At 55.3% G+C, this 15,928-nt stretch overlaps 2 protein-coding genes across 6 annotated transcripts in view; both read right to left on the minus strand.

Annotated features, from left to right (window-relative positions):
* Nucleotides 1-2,253, minus strand: part of RUSC1 (RUN and SH3 domain containing 1) — an 11,873-nt gene extending 9,620 nt beyond the window's left edge. Inside the window, exons 1-2 of the mRNA XM_040452717.1 lie at nt 2,069-2,253; nt 2-1,404 (exon numbers count right to left, since the gene is read on the minus strand). Coding sequence (XP_040308651.1) covers nt 2-1,318 — 1,317 coding nt within the window. The 5' untranslated portion in view covers nt 1,319-1,404; nt 2,069-2,253. The remainder of the gene's footprint in view (nt 1; nt 1,405-2,068) is intronic.
* A 178-nt stretch (nt 2,254-2,431) lies between these two features.
* On the minus strand, nt 2,432-12,991 carry FDPS (farnesyl diphosphate synthase). 5 transcript variants are annotated; one of them, XM_040452716.1, is made up of 10 exons: nt 12,868-12,991; nt 11,624-11,765; nt 9,718-9,858; nt 5,069-5,149; nt 4,816-4,938; nt 4,219-4,307; nt 4,056-4,128; nt 3,365-3,442; nt 3,151-3,285; nt 2,432-2,695 (listed from the first exon to the last, which is right to left on the minus strand). In XM_040452716.1, the coding sequence occupies exons 1-10, from the start codon at nt 12,942-12,944 to the stop codon at nt 2,495-2,497; spliced, it is 1,140 nt and encodes a 379-aa protein (XP_040308650.1). In that variant the 5' UTR covers nt 12,945-12,991; the 3' UTR covers nt 2,432-2,494. The 5 variants fall into 5 exon arrangements, with proteins under 5 accessions (XP_040308650.1, XP_040308649.1, XP_040308647.1 ...); XM_040452715.1 differs by having other exon boundaries at nt 11,624-11,786; nt 12,868-12,989; XM_040452713.1 differs by lacking the exon at nt 12,868-12,991 and adding an exon at nt 11,862-12,077.
* Between the last annotated feature and the right edge of the window lie 2,937 nt (nt 12,992-15,928).

Genomic DNA, 15,928 nt, shown 5'->3' on the forward strand with positions numbered 1-15,928 from the left:
GCTCTCCAGCCGCGGGGCTGCCCGGCCTGCCCTCCTCGGGCGGCCGCTCGGCGATGGGCTGCAGCCCGGGCCGGTTCTTCCTCCTCCGCGGCGGGACGGGCGGGGGCGGGGGCCGGGACGGCACCAGGGCCCAGCCAGCCGGGGGGTCGCGGGGCGGCAGCGGCGGGGGCGGGGCGCGGCTCCGGGACCGCAGCTCCTTGAAGGTGGTGACCTCCCGCGGCGGCGCCGGGGAGCCGCCCAGGGAGCCGCTGGGGGGCAGCTCGCTGTCGGGCGAGAAGACTATGAGCCAGTCGCTGCGGTCCTTCTTGACCTGCGGCGCGAGGGGCAGCCCCGGGCCCCGCTTGCGCTTCTGGGCCAGCTCGTGGAAAGACGTGACGGTCCGGCGAGCCGCCGGCTCCTCGCTGACGTCACGCCTGCACCCCGCCTCGGCTCTCCCCGCGTCTGCTTTCCAGCCGGGGTCGGCTACCCCCGAGGCGGTTTTGCGCCCGGAGTCGAGTTGTCCGGGTTCCGTTTTCCAGCTGGAGTTACTATGCCCACTGATTTTGCAGCTAGAGTTATTGTTCTCCGCGATTCTCCAGCCGGCTTCCGCTTTCTCCGTGTCAATTTTCCAGATAGGGTTGATTTTCCAGCTGGGTTCCGTCTTCCCAGCGTCGGTTTTCCCATCATCATCATCCGCCTCTGGGAGCTCGGAGGCAGGGAGGTCCTGCTCCCCACCCTCGTCCTCTTCCTCCAGCCCCGGGGAGGGGGGCTCCAGGCAGGCGGTCAGGGCGTTGCAGTTGGAGTCCAGGCCAGGGCCAGGAGGGGAGGACGCTCCGGAGCAGGAATCGGGCGAGCAGCAGAAGCTGTCCGGGGAGCAGGCGCCAGGGCCTGCGGAAGCCAGTGGGGAGCCCTGCTCCAGGGGGGTGATGCTGGGCTGAGGGCGGACATGCTCGTCGCCAGGGAGGCCCCGCGAGTACACGGAGACGGGGGTCTCGTCAGGGCTAAGATCTGAGCAGGAGCTGAGCGAGGAGGAGCAGCCCGGGTCCGAGGGGGAGGCAGCCCCCTCTTCCTCCTGGGCCGGGTCCTGCCGGTTTTCCAAGCCTGGCCCGTGCTCCTGGCAGCAGCGGCAGGGCACGGCTGGGCTGTTGGAATTGGCATCCACCAGGGCCCCGCTGCAGGGGCCCCGGCTCTCCTTGCCCCCGGTGTCCCCTGGGGGAGGGGACGTGCTCAAGGGCCCCTCCCGTAGCTCAGGACGGCGGGACAGGTGCAGGCCCAGAGAGACATGCTGGAGGTGGATGTGGTTGAGGTTGCAAAGTAAAGCCCTCTGAGGGGACAGCATTGTGCCGCCGGCGACGGGATGGCCTCTCGACAATCAGGAGGATCGGGCCTCTCACACCCGCCTACCTGGCAACCGCAGACGCAGACCTGGAAGACAGGGACGGTGAAACCCAGCCAGAGAGGGCGCGGGCCGCGGGAAGGACACCGAGGTGACTGACAGCTGCAGCAGGCATGAAAGGCGCCGGCCGCGTCGGACAATATTTAAATGAGATGCAAACGTCCACCGACTGACCATTAGTTTCCACTGCAGTATTTGCAGGTGGAGCCGAAGGGAGCCCCCCGGGAATGGGGCGGGGAGGGTCAGAGAATGCGGCTGCGCTCTGGATCTCCGTGGAGGTGCGGGGGCTTGAAAAAGGATGGGGCCCGGAATGGAGCCCCAGATCGTCTCTGCTGCAGTCTGGCCCTGTCCCCCCACCCCACCCCACCCCACCGCCGCCCCTTCCCCAGCCTGCCCTTCACTCCCAGGGGAAGGGGCCGAGGGAGGCCCCGCCCAGATGCTCTGAAGCCGGGTGGGGGATGGCGCGTCTGGCCGCTCAATGCGCGAAAGGGGCAGCGTGTCGGGTCCGCGTGGCAGGTCGGCCGGCACAGAGCTCGGCGGCCTCGGTGCACCTGCGCTGGGACCCCGTGCTCGTCCATTCTCTCCGCGCTGGTCCCCATCACCCAGCCGCCGCCCCGCTCCTCCTCTATGCAGCTTCACTGCTCCCCTCTCCCGCCCCCCCTCTCTCGCGTCCCGAGGCCGAGCCCTCCTCACCAGGGGCCTCCTCCCGCAGCCGCTGCAGCGGGCTCCTCCTCGGCTCCCAAGGTCCCCGCCGGACCGCACAGACTGGAGGGCGGGGGGGGGGGGGGGTGCGCTGGGACAACCCGCCGGCGCTGCGCAGCCGCGCCCCTTCACGCATGGGCGTGGCGTGGCTCAGACCCAGCCCCCAGCGCCTGACGTCGCGCCTGTGTCACCCACCGAGGCCCAGCGTGCAGCTTTCGAGGTCTTAGGCTTTCGGTCCTCAGGGGTCCCGAAGGCAAGGCCCCCCCCCTGGTCCCCGCTTCCGTGCAGCCACCCCCACCCCTGCCCACCCTGGCCGGAGCCCCCGGCTAGCACAGCAGGAACAGGACCACGACGAGGTTCGACAATTTATTGAGCGCCTCGCGGCCCCGCCTCGCCCAACCCCTCCCGGTCCCCGGGTCACTTTTTCCTCTTGTAGATCTTGTGCGCCAGCCCCAGGAAGATGGCCGGGGGCAGGGGCGCAGAGTGCTGCTCGATGAGGCCCATCAGGCGGCCGTAGCTGTCCTCTTGGTACTGTCCGAACACGGCCGGCAGCTCCAGCTCCTCGTAGAGCGCCTTCACCCGGGCCACCTTCTCGGCCTCCTTTTGCCCATAGTTCTCCTGGAAGGGTTTGGGGGCAGGAGAACGGGCTCAGCCTACCCCACCAGCGCCTCCAGGTGCCCGGCACGCCCCTCATGCACAGATTCCAGAACATCTCTATCGCTGGTCACTACTTCCCGCCTCCGGTTTCCAGGGTCTTTGCGCGCCTCCGATCTTCAACTTCCGTCTCCCCACCCCAAATGCTCAGATACTGGCTCAGGACTCAGTTTCTTCTCCCCCGGGGCTTCTCAACCTGGGCACTACTCAAACTCAGGGCTGGAGACTCTCCTGCGGGGGGAAGCCGTTCTGTGCATTCTGTGCATTTGGCGGCTTCCCGGCCTCTACCCAGGAGGCACCTGTAGCGCATGCGCACACCAAGTTACAACAGAAAAACGTCTGCAAGAGCACCCCCACTTGAGAATCACTGCCCCGTCCCCCTCCTTACGAGCCCAGGTCCACAGCCCTCTCTCCGGCACCTGAAGGACCTTGCGCTGCTCTGGAGAGGCCCGCTGCAGACACTGAACCACCAGCCAGCTGCATTTGTTGTCCTGGATGTCCGTGCCGATCTTGCCTGTCACACTGGGGTCCCCAAAGAGATCAAGGTAATCATCCTGGCAGGGGCAGAAAAGGCAGAGTGGAGAGGCTCCGGAGACAGGAAGCTGTGGCCTGCTCCCACCGGCACCTTCCTACCTGCACCTGGAAGAACTCCCCCATCTCCAGCAGGATCTTCCTGGCGCTGGCGTGCTCCTTCTCCCCATCGATGCCCGCCTACGGCGGAAAGGGGAGCAGTGAGCCCAACTCCAGGGGGGCCTCCGCTTTCCCTGCTGCTGCTCTGGGGGGGGGGGGCTGGCCTCAGCACAGCCCCCAAATCGTCTCCCCTCTTTCAGACATGCCGGGCCGCCCGGATGCAGGACGTCTGGACCGCCCAACCTCTACCCGCTTATGCCAGCGGAGCCTCCGGGTGAGGGCCAGCAGAGGCGGGTCAGCCCCAGAGGCCTGCGGACCCCGGGCAACACTCTTCTTCCTAACCCTTCACCATTCACCACTTCTGCGCGATGAAAAGGGAAATGGAGGAGCGAGGTCAGCGCAGGCAGTTAGCCCAGGGTTCTCCACATCACACCGTGTGACCTCCTCCCCACTCCCATCCAGACTCGACGGGCTGACTGCTTTCACGTCCCTTGCCTTGGCTAATGGTCATAAAAATCCCGGGGAGGGAACTTTATCATCTTACAGCTGAGAGCAGCCTCAGACAGCTTAAGTAACTTGGTCAAGGTCACACGGCCACGCAGTGGGGGCACGAGACTGCCCGAAGACGCCTGCTTTGTGCCCTCTTGTCCAAAAGCCCCATCAGGGGGCAGCAAGGGTGGGGAGGCTCACTCACCATGTACATGGCGGCAGCCACAGGAAGATAGAACGAGTAGAAAGCGGTCTTATACTTGACGATGGACTTGTACCTGGGCAGGGGAGAAGGTACACCGCTCAGAAGGGCAGTGCCCAGCACAGCCCTCCCGGGCCGTCCAGATGCAGTTCCCACCATCCCTCACCTCTTTTCAGTGAATCTGCTGAGATCCACATTGCCCTGGGGGGCCGTGATGAGGTCCAGCGTCTGTCCGAGCTCAGTCTGATAGGAACTCTGAGGAGGAAGATGGCCCATAACCTTGCCTTTCCCCAGGGCTGGGAAACCCTGAAATCCCGGGACCCACATCCCATGCCATGGGCAGTCAGAGAGGCAGCAAGGACAGGGCCCTTGGGGTGCCCGGGTGGCACAGTTGGTTAAGCGTCTGACTCTTGATCTCGGCTCAGGTCATGATCTCACGGTTCGAGCCCTGTATCGGGCCCTGCGTGGTCAGTGGGGAGCCTGCTTGGGATTCTCTCTCCCCCTCTCTCTGCCCCTCCCCCACCCAGTGGCTCACTCGCTCACTCTCTCAAAATAAATAAATTAAAAAAAAAAAAAAGAGGGCGAGGGCCCCGAGCCTCATGGCCCATCCTGACCCGATCACGGAGACCAGGGAAGCCCTTCCTGCCACCACCCTGCCCGGCACCCTTCCCTGCTCTGTTCCCTTCAGGCAGACCTAGCGCTCTCCCGTGCCCCGAGCGAAGCCAGATGAAAGTGGCCCAGGGAGGCCAGGCCTGCGGCACACCTGTAGGAAGAGCTCAATCAGGTTCAGGTAATAGGGCTGCTCCCGGCAGTAGAGCCTCAGCGCGCGGTAGATACATGCTTCCAGAAGCAACGCGTCATTGATGGCATCCAGACCTATGCCTGGCTGTCGGGGACGCAGAAGAAACATGCGGTCAATCTCTGGCCACTGTGGACACCTCGGCGGGCTCGAGGTCACCACCACCCCAGGCCCTTTGCCACGCCCTCTGCTGGCTTCTCGCCCGGTAGTATCGCACCTTCTGATACCAGCAGACCTGCCCCCGCCGGGTGAGGGATGAATCCATGATGTCGTCCGACACCAGGAAGAAAGCCTGGAGCTACAGGAGAAGGAAGAGTGGGGTAAGACCCTCGGTCTCCTTGGAGGTGCTCCTTCTGCCGGTGACAGAGCGGTTGGGACATCTGTGCTGTGCTGTGGGACTTCGGAAAATCCTAGGACTTCGTTGGATCTGGCGTTCCAGGTATAACGTGGGGTCACAGCTCTCATTTCCAGGGTGAGAGACTCCCAACAGATCTCGGACATCCCCAAACACGCAGCCCTAGACGACCCCGGGGTCAGGGAGGTGAGATCTTCACAGACTGTTCCCTGGCCAAAAACTTCCTTGAATGCTGAAGGGAAGATCCCTTCATGCAGTCTGACTTTACCTGACTTCTGGAATAAAAGGCAGCTGTTCCCGTGTCGTCCCCGGGCACTCTGCTTACACACCCGTGTGCGGGACGAAGCCCCGCCTCAGGGAGCTCATCTAAGGGTGCAGGTCTAATAGGGACAGAGCCCAAGTCTGACCCCTGGTAACTTCCACCCATGGGTCTTAACCATTTAACCACTCAAACAGCAGCCCAGGGCTTCTAAGTCCCAGCCTTCCTGAGGTCCCCAGGATACACGAGTTTTCCCAGCAGGCTGTGAGGTCCTCGGAGGCAAGGCCAACATCTGCCCCCCCGGAGCTCCCAGAGGCTCAAAGAGCCGGCCCCAGAGCCGATGTGTAACAAATGCATGTGTAACAGAGAGCGAAACGCCACCGCATACCCCAATACTTCTTGTAGTCAGGTTCTGAGACTTCGAACACGGCCTTCCAGAACACGGTTTAGGTCTTCACTCCACCCTGAACTCTGTGCACCAGCGGCCCTGCCTCGCTCGGAGCCCCCAGCGCCACCCGTCGGCTCTGCCGTGCCCCATACAGAAAGGACTAAGGTGGCCACTGCTCTTTTCCCAAGTGAATCCTCGGGGAAGGAGGCGTCCATCCACACCTCCATGTCTGCCCTCACCCTGGGGCAGGCTCCGGGCCCCCATATCGGAGGCACGTGTCTTACGTACACAGTGTTTACTTTGAGCGACATGCTTCCACTGAAGCTCCCGGTCCACTCTCTTCCACCTGGTTTCAACCGTTCCCACTCAACCCACACGGTCTCCAGGGGCATTCGTTCTGCGGCTTCCCTCAGTCTCCTCCGTCCCACTGCAGTTCGTAACCCAACTGCACTTCCTGTTTTGTAGGGGACTTAAAAAATACACACCGGTACCAGAGTCTCAACTAAATGAGAAACCTATCCACAGTATTAGTCAGTTACGCTGGAGGGACTATTCTAAAGATTAAAGATCGAAGAAGAACCCATTACTCTTGACTGGATCCTGAGTATCTGAAAAAAAAAAAAACAAATGGGGCACCTGGGTGGCGCAGTCGGTTAAGCGTCCGACTTCAGCCAGGTCACGATCTCGCGGTCCATGAGTTCGAGCCCCGCGTCGGGCTCTGGGCTGATGGCTCAGAGCCTGGAGCCTGTTTCCGATTCTGTGTCTCCCTCTCTCTCTGCCCCTCCCCCGTTCAGGCTCTGTCTCTCTCTGTCCCAAAAATAAATAAACGTTGAAAAAAAAAAATTAAAAAAAAAAAAGAAAAAAAAACAAACAACTTAGAATGGACTTTTTGTGGACAATGAGGAAATTTAACTATGAAATATACATTATGGGAATGCAAGCTGGTGCAGCCACTCCGGAAAACAGGATGGAGGTTCCTCACAAAACTAAAACTAGAACTACCCCATGACCCAGCAACTGCACTGCTAGGCATTTCTCCGAGGGATACAGGTGGGCTGTTTCGAAGGGACACATGCACCCCCACGTTTACAGCAGCGCTATCGACAACAGCCAAAGGATGGAAGGAGTCCAAATGTCCATGGATGGATGAATGGATAAAGATGTGGTCTATATATACGATGGAGTATTACTCGGCAATCAAAAAGAATGAAATCTTGCCATTTGCAGCTACGTGGATGGAACTGGAGGGTATTATGCTGAGCGAAATTAGTCAGAGAAAGACAAAAATTATATGACTTCACCCATATGAGGACTTTAAGAGACAAAACAAAGCAACATAAGGGAAGGGAAATAAAAATAATATAAAAACAGGGAGGGGGACAAAACAGAAGAGACTCATAAATATGGAGAGTAAACTAAGGGTTACGGGAAGGGTTGGGGGAGAGGGGATGGGCTAACTGGGGGAGGGGCACTAAGGAATCTACTCCTGAAATCACTGTTGCACTCTATACTAACTAATTTGGATGTAAATTAAAAAAAAAAAAAAAAAAATTCATCAGACTCTCCCAAGGCCAGAAGAGGGATATTGGAAGAATTTTAAGGTCAAGGAGAAAGGAATATGACCTAAAGCCACCAGACAATATATTAAATTTGGCGTTTATGAAATAAAAAAAAAAAGAAATATACATTAGATAATATTACTGTACCGGTGTTAAATAAATTATCCCGGAACGTTGCTATGGCCTGAATGTATCCTTGCAAATGTGTATGTTGAAATCCTAACCGTGGATGAGGAGGCGGGGCCTCCGGGAGGTGTGCGGGCACCGGGACAGGGCCCTCACGACAGGCCTCCAGAGGTCCCCGGCCCCTTTTGCCACAAGCGGGTGTAGCAGGAAGGTGCCCCCCGCCCCAGCCCCAGGACGAGGGCCTCACCAACCGCACTAGTGCCGTGATCTCCCACCTCCAGCCCCCCGAACTCGGCGAAATAAACTTCTGTTCTTTATAAGCTACCCCAGTCCGTGTTATTTTGTCGTAGCAGCCCAAATGAACTAAGACACGAGTGATCACGGTACTGTGGATATACGGGCAAATGTCCTCGTGTCTAGGAGGTGAATCCTGAGATAGAAAAGTAAGAGATTGAAGGAAATGAGGCAGAGGTAGAAAGATAAAAGCAGAGATTATAACAAGGGGCGCCTGGGAGGCTCAGTTGGTTAAGCGTCCGACTCTTGGTTTCGGCTCAGGTCATACCTCAGAGTTTCGGGAGTCCAAGCATCGGGCTCTGTGCTGACAGCCTGGGGCCGGCTTGAGATTCTCTCTCTCTCTCTGCCCCTCCCCCGCTCATGTTCTCTCGGTCTCTCTCAAGATACTTTTTTTTTTTTAATCACCCAAACAAAAACAATGGGGGACAGCTCAAAAGCACCTTGGGGAAGGGACAGCACTACCGACACGTTTAAAAAAAGAAACACTCACAGGTGCAGCTCTAATTCATGACAATCATCTCCAGCAGGTGAACCACTGGGCCCTCAAATCCTCCCCCGCCTGGTCCCCGAGCTCTGCGCCCCTGCTCTGCCCTGGGCCTCCTTGCCCATCACCTGTCCCTCAGTGATGCCACTATCCCTTTACCTCCTTGGAGGCAAATCCCTCTTCTCCAGGCCCATCTCACTCACAAGCTACAGACTGGAATTTCCAACAGCCCCAAACCAAACCGAGAATGCGGCATAGCTGACCCCGAGCCCATCACGTCTTCCCCTGAGGCAGGCCAGAAGCCTCAGCGTGTCCGTCATTCATCATGTCCTAAGTGTCTTCCCTTCTGGGCTCACTGCCACCCTCCTCAGAGCCTGGCACCCCTCCTGGGACCCAGTCTCCTTGTCACTAGTGAAGGCGTTAGGCCAGGCCAGGAAACAATGCCCCTTCAAGGGCCAAATGAACCGGGTATAGGAGACAAGGGGATTGGAGCAGAGCAGGACGGGGCCACACAAGAGAGCACGTGCCCTGTTGTGGGGTCAGTGGCTATGATTCAACGTCAGCCAGTTGCTGCTACGTGGGTATCTGGGCCCGGATCTAGCAATTTTCCAAGCAATGCCAGAAATCTGGGGTTTTATGTGACATCTCTTCTTAATTAAATTTAGGGCCCTTAATTTTTGAAAACTACCAGTGGGCTGAAAGTTTCCAGTCTCTGCTTTGGAGTAACCTTCTGGAAGAACTACACCGTTTGCGTGGTTATCCTCTGCTCGGAGGAAAGAGTTGACTTTTTTTTTTTTTTTTTTTTTTTTTTTTTTTTTTAAACTAGGCTCCACACTCAGCATGGAACCCAGGTAGGGGCTAAACTCATGACCCTGAGATCAAGACCTGAGCTGAGATCAAGAGTTAGATGCTCGGGGCACCGAGTTAGATGCTCGGCGGCTCAGCTGGTTGAGCGTCTGATTTCAGCTCAGGTCATGATCTCACCATTCAAGAGTCTGAGCCCCCAGTCGGGACCTCTGCCGTCACACTCTGTCCGCTTCGGATCCTCTGCGTCACGCTCCTCCACCTCGACCCCCTCTCTCTCTGTCTCTCAAAAATAAATCAACATTTCAAAAAAACAAATAAAGAGACACCCAACAGAATAAGCCGCCCAGGTGCCCCAGAGGCGACGCCTTTATGTCCAGTTCCAAGGCCCTGGCCCACGGCTAGTTTGTGGATTAAATATGTACCCTCTGGCAACGAGGTTCTGCACATTTGTTAACCTTGGGGTAAGTCGGTGTCCAAATTCGATTACTGCCGCACAGAAACACGTGGAGAAATTAGTTTCCGGCTCATCCCTCCCCGCCCCCCAGGATGCCCCCACCCTGGTAAAACCTCCACTCCGCCACCCCATCCTCTCACCAGTTCCACACACCAGCCCACGGTCAGGGCCCGCCGGAGACTGTCGGCATCCTGCTTCCCGGGCTCCACCAGCTGCCGGTAGGCTATCAACACTGTCAGGCCCCGCTGGTACTTGCCTCCGACGGCGTTGTACTCCAGGACCTGGACGCGGGGGGGGAGGGCAGGGCGGCGTGTTCCAGAGGGCCGCTCCGAGATTGCTCCCCACCCTCTCTCCCTTCCAACCGCCGCCTAACTTCAACCTCCTCGAACACGGCTCCTCCTCCGGGGAGTCTCTGGAGTGGCTCCCCCGCCCCCAGCCCTCTCTGGGTGGTCTTCCTCGGTACATTTTTTTTCTTTTCCTTTTTTTTTTTTTTTTTTTTTTTAAGCAGGCTCCATGCCCAACATGGGGCTTGAACTCACAACCCTGAGATCAAGAGTCACACACACTCTACTGACTGACCTAGCCAGGCACTGCATTCCTCAGTAAATTTAAAGCCTCCATACTGCACAGCAAAATCTGTCCCCGAGCCCAAAGCAGGGCTTAAACCCAGAGGCAAGGGTTCACGCCACGGAAATGGCTGGCAAGTTCAGGTCTCTCCTTCCCAGGTTCCTGCCCCATCCCCACCTCTCCTATGCTTCCCAGCCACCTCCTCCTACCCACAATTCAAACTGTGTGCAAGTGAAAAGCCTCTCTCACTGTAGTAAAGACAAGGCCGGGGAACCTGGGTGGCTCAGTCAGTTAAGTATCCAACTTCAGCTCAGGTCATGATCTCACAGTTCATGAGTTCAAGCCCCATGTCAGGCTCTGTGCTGACAGCTCAGAACCTGGAGCCTGCTTCCGATTCTGTGTCTCCTGCTCTCTCTGCCCCTCGCCCACTCACATTCTGTCTCTGTCTCTCTCTCAAAAATAAACATTAAAGAAAAAAAAAGACAAGGCCCCAAAGTAGGCCAGAAGAGAGCTCAGGAGGGGACCCACCCCCCAGCCTTCCAGGGGCGTCTCCTCCTGCTGGGAACTCCATTTTTGCCTTCTGCCTTCTGCCGTCCACAGGCTCTAATGCGTTGGGAGCACCTCCCCCTGTAGTCTCCATCCCAGCGTAGGCAAACCTTTTCCTAGCTTCAACAGTATTTATAAAAATTACTAAATAGGGGAGCCCGGGTGGCTCAGCCGGTTAAGCGTCCGACTTTGGCTCAAGTCATGATCTCTGGCTTTAGGAGTTCGAGCCCCATGTCTGGCTCTGTGCTGACAGTGTGAAGCCTGCTTGGGATCCTCTGTCCCCCTCTATCTCTGCCCCTCCCCCCCAAAATAAACATTAAAAAAAAAAAGAATTACTAGATACCCCCCAAAAGAATAAAAGAATTAGGCAACTTAAGTATCCCAGCCAGGGGGCGCCTGGTGGCTCAGGAAGTTGAGCATCTCAATTTCAGCTCAGGTCGTGGTCACGATCCCAAGGTTGTAGGACTGAGCCCTGTGTCAGGCTCCACACACCTGCTTGTGATTCTCTCTCCCTCTGCCCCTCTCCCCTGCTCAGACTCTCTCTTTTTCTAAAATTAAAAAAAGAAAAAAGAAAACAGAATTCCCAGCCAGATTTCTCCTGGAGCAGGGGTTTCTGATGATGCCCTAGCTCCACCTGGCCCGCCTCAGGCTGCCTTCCTCCCGGGTCCCTGTCAAAACAGCATCTTGTGACCTCGGACACCTAATTCCCTTTCTCAACAAAATCAGAGATTTACCAGATTAAAGCCTTCACCCTCTTCACCCTTCATGCAAAGCAGTCCTGAAGCACTGAGTATCCCTGCCCAGGCCCCGCCCCCTCCAGAGGAGACCCAGAGCCACTCAGGTAAAAGCCAGCTCCCCCCCCTATAAGCCAGGACCCCCAGACGCTTATAGAATGAACCAAAGATTCCCACTCTGAAGTCACAAATCCCTCACCTCCTTGAGCCGGGCAATGGCATCTCCTATCTCTGGGTGGCCCGTGCCATCCTCGGTCAGCACCTTGACAATCTGGGAGAAGTGCTGGATGAAATTCTGCTTTTCTTGGGCATAAGGGTCCAATTTCTGGTTTCCATTCATTCTGAGGGAGGAGTAAAGTGCTCTGAGGAGAGGAGGCACAAGTCAGAAAGCTGAGCACTGCTCCCCTCCCCAAAGCCTCTCACCCCACCACACTCACCGAGGCTCCTCTGTCCACGCTTGGCACCAGCAGCGGGCACCGTGCCAGGCCCCCGGGGCTGGGCCCCCGTGCACCAGGGAGGGCCGCAGGAGGGAACCCAGCCACCTCTCCTGGGGCGCCCAGCAGGGAGCTGGCAGCCAGAAGACCCCCACAGATCTCAGCCAGCGGGACAGGGGCATCACGGGGGTGGCATAGGGAGGGGGCACTGAGCACTCCCTGCAGGGGCAAGCACCACAGGCAGATGCTCGGCTGCGGCTCCCCAGGTCACCCCCACCACCCCCAGCCTTTCACCTCGGGGCCCAGAATGCCCCGCCCTCTCCCGAGCTAGGCTCCAGGGCATTTACAGGAAGAAGTTAATGCAAGGGGGTAAAGAACGGCTGACCGGCTGGCTGGAAGTCGACTGATGGCACTTAGGTACGCACTTAAAATAACTTAATGCCACCCAACTACATCCCCTCAACCGTCAACCCTGCGGGGAACCTCTGGAATTGCTACTGCCTTGGCTTCTTCCCCCAAGTCCTGGAGCACAGCTGGAAGAGCCCAGACTGAAGGACCTGAGGACCAGGGGCTGGGAGGACCCTTAAAGCACCCTATTTCACGAAGGCCAAACGGAATCTCGAAGAGGCAGGAAGATACGTGACCAGTAGCAGAACCAAATCTAGAACCCAGGTCTCCCCTGGGAGGCGGGGAGGGGGTGCGCAGGCTCGGAGATACCCCAAGAGGACGCAGACTACGCCGCAACCCCGGGAACCACGGACACGAGGTCCGTGGTCACAGGCAGCGCATGGCCAGCCTCGGAGCAGCCATCGGGGGGCCGGGGAGGCTCGGGGCGCGCACATCCCGGCGGCTTCCGCCCACCCAGAGGGTCAGCCAGTCCGGCCCACGGGCTCCCAACACCGGGGCCTCCGACGCAAGAGATTGGCCCTCGTGCGCCTCCAAGTGCAGCCGCGGAGCTGGGGCCGAGCCTCCCACCGCGGCCTGAGCGCCGGCCGGAGACCTCTCTCACCTGCTCCCGGATGCCGGCTCCTGCTCCAGAGTGTTGGCGGGGTACTCCTGAAAGCCGCCGGGCTGCGCGCGCGGCATGCTGGGTCTAGTAGTTCCCGAGCTCCCTTAGCTCTAGGCGGAAAGGCCCCATCAGACTACAATTCCCGGCATGCGGCAGGAGGGACAGGACGACGCGATCTAGCGCGGGCTGGCTGGGCAGAGACGAGCCACGCTGATTGGCTGCATCCCCTCGTGCGAGCATGGGGCCCTGCATGGGACAACCAATGGAAGGGCTGCGTGCAGGACCCTGTAGGCTCTCTCTCCGCACCCTTGCAACTCGGGGTTACTCCACCCATCCAGAAAGGTTCTTGCAACTCGAAACCGCCTAGGACAGAAGTAGGTTTTGTTTTAAGGAGCGAAAGTCATCGTGGGAGAATACCCACTCTCACCGCTGCTATTCAACTTTGTACTGGAAGTTGAAGTCAGAGCTATTAGATCAGTAAAAGAAATAAAAAACAGCCAAGTTGGAAAAGAACTGGTAAAAATATATGTATTTCAGAGACATGATCCTAACTATGGAAAAATCCACAAGACAGCTGCTAAAGCTACTAGAGCAGGGTACAAAAACAACATACAAAAAAATCAGTTGTGCTTTGGCACACAAACAACGAACAATCCTTTCTTTCTTTCTTCCTTTCTTTCTTCTTTTATTTTTTTTTTAATTTTTTTTTCAACGTTTATTTATTTTTGGGACAGAGAGAGACAGAGCATGAACGGGGGAGGGGCAGAGAGAGAGAGGGAGACACAGAATCGGAAACAGGCTCCAGGCTCCGAGCCACCAGCCCAGAGCCCGATGCGGGGCTCGAACTCCTGGACCGCGAGATCGTGACCTGGCTGAAGTCGGAAGCTCAACCGACTGCGCCACCCAGGCGCCCCTCTTCTTTTATTTTTTAAGTAATCTCCACCCCCAACGTGGGGGGGAAACAAAGGCTTGCCCCCCCCCCCCCCCCCCGAGATCAACAGTCCTGTGCTCTAAAGGCTGAGCCAGCCAGGTGGCCCTGCAATAAACAATCTCAAAAAGGAAGAATGTAATTCTATTTTCAATAGCGTCTACAATAATAAAATATCTAAGAATAAAATTTAACCAAGGAGGTAAAAAGACTTGTACATAGAAAACTATAAAACATTGCTGAAAATTTTTAAAGAAAACGTAAATAAATGGGAAATGTTCTTTTTTTTTTTTTCACGTTTATTTATTTTTGAGACAGAGAGAAACAGCATGAACGGTGGAGGGGCAGAGAGAGAGGGAGACACAGAATCGGAGGCAGGCTCCAGGCTCTGAGCCATCAGCCCAGAGCCCGATGTGGGGCTCGAACTCGCAGACTGTGAGATTGTGACCTGAGCTGAAGTCGGACGCCCAACCGACTGAGCCCCCCGGGCGCCCCGGGAAATGTTCTTAAGTAGAAAGACTTAGTATTAAGATATTCCCCAAAACGATTGACAGATTCAACACAATCCCTGTCAAAATTCCAACAGATTTTTTTTTTCCAGCTATGGAGAAGGCAATCTGCAAATGCATATGTAATTACAAGGGATTCTGGATAGCTCAAATCTTTTTTTTTTTTTTTTTTAATGTTTATTTTTGAGGGGGGGTGGTGGCAGAGAGAGAGGGAGACACAGAATCTGAAGCAGGCTCCAGGCTCTGAGCTGCCAGCACAGAGCCCAACTCAGGCTCAAATTCTCACTACAGAGCTATAATAATCAAAACCATGTGGTACTAGCAAAAGGATAGACATACTGACCAATGAAACAGATTTGAGAGTCGAGAAATAAATTCATACATCTATGACCAATAGGTTTTTTATAAAGGTACTAAGTCCACTAAATGGGGAAAAGACATTCTCTTCAACAAATGACACTAGATAAACTGAGTTGTCTTTCCTCATGCAAAAGAAGAATGAAGTTGGATCCTTACCTCACACCATATTCAAAAATTAACTCAAAATGGATTAAAACATAAATATAAAAGCTAAAACCATAAAAAGTCTTAGAAGAAAACATAGGACTCAGCCTTCATACCTTGTATTTAGTGATGGACTCTTTCTTTTTTTTTCTTAATATTTTTTTATTTTTAAGTGATCCCTACACCCAATGTGAGGCTCGAACTCACAACCCCAAGATCAAGAGTTACATGCTCCACCGACTGAGCCAGCCAGGTGCCCCTAGTGATGGAATCTTAAATATGGCACCAAAAGTGGAAATGGCAAAAGAAAAGATAAATTGAACTTCATCAAAATTAAAAATCTTTGTCCACCAGAGGACACTCAACGGAGTGAAAAGAATGTGTACAGAATGGAAGAGAATGTTCCCAAATCCCGTATCTGATAAGGGTTTGATACCCAGAGTACATAAAGAACTCCTAAAAACAACAAAAATACAAACAACCTAATTCGAAAATGGGCAAAGGACTTGAGTAGACATTTCTTCAAAGAAAATCTACAAATGACCAATAAGCACATGAAAAGATGCTCATCATCATCAGTCATTGGGAAAAATGCAAATCAACCACAATGAGATACCACTTTACACTTATTAGTATGAATATAGCAAAAGCAAACAGATTTTTTTTATTTTATTTTTTATTTTTTTAAATTTACATCCAAAAATTTACATCCAAATTAGTTAGCATATGGTGCCAACAATGATTTCAGGAGTAGATTCCTTAGTGCCCCTCCCCCATTTAGCCCATTCCCCCCTCCCACAGCCCCTCCAGAACCCTCAGTTTGTTCTCCGTGTTTATGAGTCTCTTCTGTTTTGTCCCCCTCCCTGATTTTATATTATTTTTGTTTCCCTTCCCTTATGTTCCTCTGTTTTGTCTCTTAAAGTCCTCATATGAATGAAGTCATATAATTTTTTCTTTCCCTGACTAATTTCACTTAGCCTCATACCCTCCAGTTCCATCCACGTAGTTGCAAATGACAAGATTTCATTCTTTTTGATTGCCGAGTAATACTCCATTATGTGTGTGTGTGTGTGTGTGTGTGTGTGTGTGTGTGTAATATATAATATGTATATATATTATA

Source organism: Herpailurus yagouaroundi, unplaced genomic scaffold, assembly GCF_014898765.1.
Source record: "Herpailurus yagouaroundi ecotype Mexico unplaced genomic scaffold, PumYag 207, whole genome shotgun sequence".
Lineage (NCBI taxonomy): Eukaryota > Metazoa > Chordata > Mammalia > Carnivora > Felidae > Herpailurus > Herpailurus yagouaroundi.

Excerpts from the sequence above, each read along its gene's own strand:
- FDPS (XM_040452712.1), bottom strand. The coding sequence starts at position 12,040 with ATGCCCCTGTCCCGCTGGCTGAGATCTGTGGGGGTCTTCTGGCTGCCA. Across the intron at positions 4,129-4,218 it reads AGCAGATTCACTGAAAAGAG|GTACAAGTCCATCGTCAAGT; the intron begins GTGAGGGATGGT and ends TCCCCTGCCCAG. Across the intron at positions 3,286-3,364 it reads GGGAGTTCTTCCAGGTGCAG|GATGATTACCTTGATCTCTT; the intron begins GTAGGAAGGTGC and ends TGCCCCTGCCAG.